The 8,784-nt window shown below is 35.6% G+C and overlaps 1 protein-coding gene across 1 annotated transcript in view; it reads left to right on the forward strand.

Annotated features, from left to right (window-relative positions):
* LOC107744628 (autism susceptibility gene 2 protein-like) overlaps window positions 1-8,784 on the forward strand; it is a 319,889-nt gene that overhangs the window by 79,886 nt on the left and 231,219 nt on the right. The window contains exon 2 of the mRNA XM_016558422.1: window positions 7,033-7,254. Within this exon, the coding sequence (XP_016413908.1) occupies window positions 7,033-7,254 (222 nt within the window). The remainder of the gene's footprint in view (window positions 1-7,032; window positions 7,255-8,784) is intronic.

Genomic DNA, 8,784 nt, shown 5'->3' on the forward strand with positions numbered 1-8,784 from the left:
AGTTATTTTTTTAATCGATTGACAGCACTAATATATATATATATATATATAATGTTGAATTAAGTTTATTTTCTACCCAATTGACATTTGTTTTCTTATTTTAAACATAAATCCAACAGAATTTATTAAGGTTAAATGGGGTAAGGGGGCGATAACTGTAACGATAAAGATATATATAAAATAATTCTGAATTTTAAAGAATAGCAGAGTTCACACTGCAACTGTAACGATAACAACACAGATGAACGATATCATTGGAAACACTTTTAAAATGTTTTTTCCCAACTGATGAATGATAAAAACATTGACAGCCATTCAGAATCCATCCTGCTTTAAAGAGTTTGAGCATTTTAAAAAGTAATAATTATCATTATTGCTATCTTTATAGTTATAGTTGTCTTACACCATTTTACACCAGAATATTTATTTATTTTTCCTGAAAAACAAGACAAAAACTTGCTAAAGCATGTGTTTGCAGTGTAGAGCCTGACTCAGTGAGAAGACAGATGGATGTGTAGTGTTTACCCACTCTTGTGGAGGGCACAGGTCCCTCTCCCCTCTCATTTCATCTACTTCACTTCTTCCATCCATCTTTGGAATGGAACTAAATTGCTGTGTTATATTTTCTAAATCGGTGATTGCTTGGTCACAAAAAAACGATTGCTTCTTGCGCCGTCTCAAAGCAACACTTTATGTTGTGTGCTTTCCTGTTAGTGGAGTTTTTTTCTCTATTTCTTTTTTTGGCTAAAGAAGTAATATCTTTCCTTAGGGCCACAGATAAGACTAATAAAACAGAGAAGCCATGGACAGAATCTCTCTCTCCATCTCACAAAAGCCTGTGTAGTTACGCATGGCAGGGGAACTGATCCCTGGAGTGGCTCTGCTGTAGTACAGGGGTGTAATCATGGAATAGGATCGAAGTGCAGGTCTCCCATGCTGTTCTCTTTCTGTCTCTCTCATTTACTGCTGGGTAAAGGGAGTGGGAGTTTTTCCTGTTTGCCTCGTCAGCATCCCCTGCATTTGTAGGATAGTGAGCACAGCCCTCGTATGTGTCACTAATGAATCAGGAGGAAAAACTACCTTAGATTATTATCATGGGTTGAGAAACAGCACAATATAGATTAAATAGTAGGCTATGTCACACAGTCACACAGACTGTTTTATGTTGACTTTCTACAGCAGGCTTTTTTTTTTTGAGGCGGCACCAGTGGTAGTCCTAGGCAAGATAAGACAAGAATACAAATATTTTTGCTTGGTAGTTCATTATGTAAATAAGGTTCTGTATGATAGTGAGTGATTATTCAATATCATTAACATTACTTTTACATTATCTTCCCTAATGTTAATTATACATTAATTATAATCATATTGTTTGTTCATAATGTATGAACTAATGACAACATATGCTACTTTTTATGTTAAAAATTTTTTATGTTCCAAAAAATAATAGTATGAGTAGAAATAAACTGAACCATAATAAATACATGAATAATTATTATTTTGTTATTTTATAAGTTCATAACTGTTAATTTAACTCAGCATAATGAGTTCTTATTTTTATCTCATAATTAGGTAATATTTCTAGATTATCTTGTTTAATATTTCCTGCAAAATTTTCCAAAAATACACTACACAAGCACTGTGATTACACTATATGTCCTATATTTTACAGTATATTTTATTTTATTTATTTATTTATTTTCATGTACACAATTATTTGAAATAAACATTTAACATTAATAAATACCATTTTACTTCAGGTGTAATCAAGAAATGGTCAAAAAAAGACCAAACGGTCAACTCAGGATTTGGATGGGGGAAAAAAAAAATTTTTTTTTCACTCTAAATTGATTTTATTTTTGTTCATTTTATTTAATTTTTGCATCCAAAAAAAGTTGGATTCCGAATCTACTTGACTGATAAATCTGAAGGGGCATGTCTGTGCATTTGTCTATCTGTCTGTTGTCTCAATGTGTCTTTCTTTCTGTTCAGACATCATTACATTTTCACGGTGAAGCAGATGAAAGATAAAACCTGTGTAGACTGTAAAAACCTACTTTGCACTTGAAAGCTGCTGCCTTTGAGTGATGGTGTCTGTGAGAGAGTACGGAGGTGTTTTTAAGTCCCCACAGCAAAAGAAGAACTTCTAGAAAGAAAGGCAGCAAAGTGAACTCTAGGGAGCTTGTGTTATGTGTATTTGTGGGTAGATGTTCGTGTATCCAGAGTTTACCTCGCTAAATCTCTTGGGAAATGGCAAAAAATATACAAATAAAACAAAAAATGAAAACTAGTTTTCTCTGAAATGGAAGCCACTCTTTGTCTTAACATAGCAGAATTTGAAAGCAGGTTTTTTTCTTTATTTGAAGTTTTTTTGTACTCATTCTGAATCTTAGAATGAAAAACATGTTGTCATATCAGTATGTGCTATATGATAAGAATGCTACAGGCAAAGGAAGACAGATAGAGAGATGAGAGTTTAAACTAAAATGTGCAGAAAGGAAAAAAAAACAGCTTCTCTTTTCTTTCTTCTAGAATAGAGTACTTCTAGAATAGAGAGGTCTTTACCAAAAAGTAGGTTTTTATGTTTTTTCCAAGGATAGACTAGACATGTATAGATGAGCAAACCCAATTTATCGTCAGATGTTTTCCCAGAGTGAACTTCTCATGTTTCCTCTGCCAGCATCACATGTTGTTATACTCAATTCACACTGAAAGATGCACATTAGGGCCAGATGTGCTTACAGATGGATTAATGAAGTTTGCCATGTTTTCGAAAGATTATTGTAGTTCCTGCAGAAGAAAAGCTCATGGAATTAGGCCCATCCGTTGAATCATGTGTCCCAGACCCACCTTGGCTGTAATTCAGCACATACTCGAGTGCTAGTGATCATGGAAGTGATTGCTGTGGAATTCAAGTTCACGCTCGGTATACTTGACAAACTCACTTTCCATATCCTCAATAATCTCATGCGCTTATCTGTCAGTATATACTGAATATACCGTTCAGAATATACTGTCAACTGCATACTAGGGATGCTCCAATCGATCGGCCGGAGATCGGTATCGGCCGATAGCCCAACTTCAATCTACTCATCACCTTAACTTTAACTGCGTTTGTAGCCGGTGCCATAGCCAGACTGATAAACAAACACAGACCGGAAGTTAACTTCGGGCCAGGCTCGTGCGCCCATTGAGACCGTCTATATAAAGCTTGAAGCATCAGAATCAGCATCGGCCGATCACCATGACAAGAAATCGGTACTCAGTATCGGCTGCAAAAATCCTGATCGGAGCATCCCTACTGCATACTAGTTTTAAATATCTCGTATAACAGTTAAAACAGCAATTTTAACAGTTAAATTCTATCATTGTACATTGTTGTCACATGATCCATTAAAGTGCAATAAAAAAGTGCAAAAGTTAGTGTAATTCTTAGTGTGTATTTTCAAACTGTATGTTTAAAAAATTTAAAGTAATTTTCTTTTTTAATTTTGTTGTATTTTTACTGCAATTATGAGTTATATCTTAACTTTTAGCAGTTTGATTACACTAAGTCATTTATCACATTAAAAGTGGTCAAATGCATTGTGGGATACGCTGTTTTGTCAGTTTTTTTTATTTTTTATTTAGTTGACAGGGACATTGTACATTAATAAAACATTCCTGTAAATGTACCAGAATTAGCCAAAGGCTATTTTTCATCCGTAGTCCTTGGACAAGATGTTACAAGTCACCCTAAAAGAAAATGTAATTAGAAATACATTTTTGTCTGTTCATTTGAGTATTCCATGCCTACATATGCTTCCTTTCAAATATAGTAAGTAGTATGTCTGAACATATCCTCGTCCTCGTCTGAATGTCATTTATGAGGAGCTTCTCCTCTCGAGCAGCTGAAATGAATCAACTACAGCTTGATTTTTTGAGTCTGAATGATTCTGATTGCCGAATAGAGAGATACGACATGAATAGAGGTTGTCCCTCAGCACAAATACCCAGAGTGCTCTATCAGAGCTGAAGAGTTGATGGCTGGTTATCAGCCTGTCGTATCTTGCAGTCCTGACATGCTCCGTCTGCTCAGCCGAGAGTTCTTTTGATGTTTCTGACTTCAAGTACATGAAGAAGGCTATTAAACATGTAATGTCTCTGAAGCATGTAATCTGATTTGGTACATAAGTTTAACATGATGGATCAGTCCCGCAGGCGGATGAGGGCTGATGGTGTATCTCCTCTCAAACACACACACACACACACACACACACACACTTGCACAGTAGAAGGTCTTTTTCTATGTACAGTTTGCATCAGATACATGAAAACACTTGGCTTTACTGAACTGATGCAATATAAGCATTTGCCCATGTTTAATTTTATACACATATCTTCTGATGAAACTGAAGGCTTTTTAAAACTACTGTCTGAATCAGAGAAGAAACATCCATGCGAGCCATCCTTTTTATCACACACCAACATTATTTTACACACACACACACGCACGCACGCACACACACACACACACACAGAGAGAGAGAAAGAGAGCTTAAAATGAAGAGCGTAAAAGGAGCTGTCATTTTAGAAAAATGGCTGAGCTCTTGGAAACAAGATAAAAGGACGGTCTTCTACATCTCTGAAGTTAGATATGAAAACCTTGGCCCTGTGGAGAGGCGTATGATCATTACTTTTACATTAAAAACAGCACTTTGCTGCCCATCATTTTGTAACTGGTCTGTTCCCTTTTGTATTTTTGGACAAAGGTTGTAATGCAATTTATTTTGCCATTGAGATTGCTGAAGAGTGTGACATTAGATTAGTTTTGAGATGCCTTATGTTGTAAGTTACGTATGAAAGCGTTAAAGCAGAGATGTTTTAAACTACAGTAGCAAAAAATGATTTGTTTTTGTGAAACACTTTAAACCAGTGGTTCTCAACCCGTGGCCCGCGGGCCGCATGCGGCCCGTCACGAATTCAAATGCGACCCACCATGCTGAACACAATTAAAAAAAATTACTTTCAGTTTTACAATTCATTTTAGTTTTTACATTATTTTAAAAATGTACTAAATAAATATAAGCTATAGCCTAATGTTTTTATGTAAAATAATTTTGTTTTTCATATATTATTTTCAGACATGAGCAGTACTCACATAGCCTAATTAACGTTACGCATTTAAAGTAACGACCAAGTGGCCAGCGGCAGACAGTGAGCTTTAAACTGTCAGCTTCAGTGAATCAATTCAAAACTCATTCATTTGCTTCATCACTCAAAACTGTTCCAAGCACTCCCCATTTTTAGTAGGAAAATCATTTAAAATAGAAACAATTTAAAATAACTGTTTTCTATTTTGATGTATGTTTAAATGTAATTTATTCCTGTGATAGCAAAGCTGCATGTTTAGCAGCCATTACTGCAGTCTTCAGTGTCACATGATCCTTCAGAAATCATTGTAATATGCCGATTTGGTGCTCAAGAAACAGCCATTATTATTATTATCCATGTTGAAGACAGTTGTGCCTAATAGTTTTTGTTGAAATGTGATACATTTTTAATCTATTCTTTTTTAAATAGGCTATATTCTTTTATTTTCATCATGCATTACATTTTCTGGATCTCTAAGGGTTGCCAAGTCACTGTGCTGTTTCTAGTAGGCGTTCCTACTCTGAACTGTATCGAATGTCTCACTTTTCTTTCCTTTAGTGTACTGTTTTTGGCACGGGAAGTATCTATCTCTCCGTAGCTGGAGTATAATAATGTAATTGATTGGTTCTGTAAGCAGAGATATGTGAAGATACACAGCTCCCCTGCAGAGACGAGCTTTGTCATATTGAATATTGATCTTCCTGTCTCGAGTCCTCTGTGGATGAGAAAGTTCTGTGTCAGACCGGAGCACTGCTCCTCTGCTTCCTCTGCTGTATTTGAGACTCCTTTTATCAAAATGCTTGTTTTTCTGTGGGGTAAAGATTATTTTATTTAGCAGCTTGGCAGAACAATGTTTGCTGGAGGTAGACAAGCATACGCCTACTGAAGTGCGTACTGCTTAGGTTGTGTAATGTGTGTTAGTACAAAATACATTCAGTCTGTAACAGGAATGGTCTTCATGCTGTTTATTAATGGTCCTTAATGACATGAAACCGTATAATATTACATATTTTAGAGTAAAAACGAATATACACTATTGTTCAAAAGTTTGGGGTTGGTATGTTTGTAAAGAAGTGTCTTTTGCTCAACAAGGCTGCATTTATTTGATCAAAAATACAGTAAAACGTTAATCTTGTGAGATTTTATTACAATTTAAAATAACTGTTTTCTATTTCAATATATTTTGAAATATAATTTATTACTGTGATGGCAAAACTGAATTTTCAATCAGCCATTATTCCAGTCTTCATTGTCACATGATCCTTCAGAAATCATTTTAATATGCTGATTTGATGCTCAAGAAACATTTCTCATTATTGTTAGTGTTGAAAACAGTTGTGCTGCTTAATGTTTCGGTTGAAACCATGATACATTTTTATTTTTTATTTTTTGATGAATAAAGTTCAAAAGAACAGCGTTTATTTGAAATTGAAACCTTTAGAAACACAACAAACATTTTTACTGTCACCTTTGATCAATTGAATGTGTCCTTGCTAAATAAAAGTATTAATTGTTGTTCTTTTTTTATATAAATCTTACTGAGCCCAAACTTTTTGAACGGTAGTGTATAGTGGAAAATGCTGTCTGAGAAAGGCTTGATTTTGTTTATTGAGATTTGGTTGAATCTTGAGAAGTGTACATTATTATAAGACATCGCTCTGAGCCTTAGTTAAGTCTGTAGTCAGAAAAGTCATTTTAGAGGCTTAAAAGTTCTTACATTTTGATAAAAAATATTATAATTATTGATTTTTTTCTCTCTCTGTAGAGTAACACATCCTAATGAATTTTGCACCATAAAATTTATTATGAAAAGTCAAAGATTCAGGTTTGACTGCATGTGTCAAAATGTTTAATCCAAAAAGTGTTTTACACTCATATCTGCTTTTTTTTTTCTGGCAGAAGGACATGGCCCTGAAGCCCCACGAGCGGAGACAGAACCAGGCAGGACCGCTGCGCAAGAAGAAGCCCGGCCGAGTGCCGAATGGGCTGAGCTTGGACCTACACAAGGACCGACTCAACCACAACAACCACCAGCACCACCACTCTGACCAGGAGAACAACCCTCGCCTGGCCCATACACACAGCAAGAAGAAGAAACACCTGCAGAAGAAACACCGACCTGTGAGTCCAACTTTATCTTTTCACACAGGAATACATTACAAGGCCTTGTATTTGGTTGATTTGTTTCCTAAAGATTTTCCACAATCCTGTGCATGAGCTTTAGCACATGGTTGAGTAAAGCTGTTCAAAAACAGCTTTAGTTTTTATTGTCAGTTAGTCATTTTGGTGCTTCAGCTTAAACTTAAGCTTTTATGTTTTCCATTTGCATCTAATTACAGTTTACTTTGAGACACTTTTTTGTTTCAGTGTTTTTATGAATTTCTTTACAAAATTAAATCATGATTAGGTTGTGTATTGAGATGATGTAAAACTACAGTCACGCTAATTTCTCAACGCCGTGTATAATGTCAGTCTGTCTTCACTGGCAATGACTGAACAACAGAAGAGGTGCGACAATCTGACTTCATTAAGGTGGAGCTCATTTGAATCAAGTAATTGCCAATGATCATTAGCCGACTCTGTAGCTGCCTAAGACTTATTACTGATCTAATCAGAGGAGGTAATTAATATGACACCAGGTTTTACAGGCAGGCTGGTGGTTTGTTGGGTCTTTCAGACATTACACAATGACAAAAGTGTGGACTGATTTACAAAAAGTGCCAAAGTGGGGAGAGAGAGAATAATAAAGATTGTGTCCTCTAAGATTAGATGCGTAAAGACACTGCTGATTAATTCCATCATTAAGGATGAATGAGAAGAGGACGGGCGCTGGCTTTTTTTAAAAACTTGTTTTATGGTGCTAATTAAATTAGCCACTCTTGTTATTGTTGCTGCGAGGTGTTGCACTCTTGCTCTTTGTGTTTGTGACATCCTCTTGCTTTTACTAATGAGTATTTATAGCATGTTTACACAGAGGAATTGCTACTACAGAGCAAGCAATGAGATGGCCACACACTACACTGAACACACACCCATGTGCACTTAAAGGAACAGTTCACCTAAAAAGTGAAAAATCTGTCATTATTTACTTAGCCTAATGTGGTTCCAAAACCTCTATGAATTTCTTTTTTTCCCCCCATGAAACTTAAATTCATTTCATGACATCACAATAATCCACAAGTAATCCACATGACTCCAGTCCATAGATTAACGGCACTTGACGTCCAATAATCATGATAAGCTTTGTGCTCTGTTGACTTTTAATAAACAAAGCATCAGCTTTAAAATTCTGCCAAATTCATAATGAAATTCAAACAATAAATACCGTTTTGGCGCTCATAAATGCGGCCAAAGACAAGAAAAGATGACCACATGACAGTATGACTGAAATGTTAAAGTGTAAAAAAAAATTAAATAATAATAAATACAACACTTTTATTCTGTGGCACTTAAAAAAAAAGAATTTGGGGCTTATTTTTGTTTCTGATAGGAGCCAATGGCTCCTTAATTGTTTATGTCTGGAGTAGGGCTGCACCATAAATCTTGTCAGTAAAGCCGGTTCTGTAATCAGCGGTAAATCTCCATCACGTGCGTGCTTTCACATGGAGCAGCATTAACTACACAGAGCCGTTGTTCACTGACAAGCTGCGC

The sequence above is a fragment of the Sinocyclocheilus rhinocerous genome, unplaced genomic scaffold (assembly GCF_001515625.1).
Source record: "Sinocyclocheilus rhinocerous isolate Xijiao unplaced genomic scaffold, SAMN03320098_v1.1 scaffold767, whole genome shotgun sequence".
Taxonomy (NCBI): Eukaryota; Metazoa; Chordata; class Actinopteri; order Cypriniformes; family Cyprinidae; genus Sinocyclocheilus; species Sinocyclocheilus rhinocerous.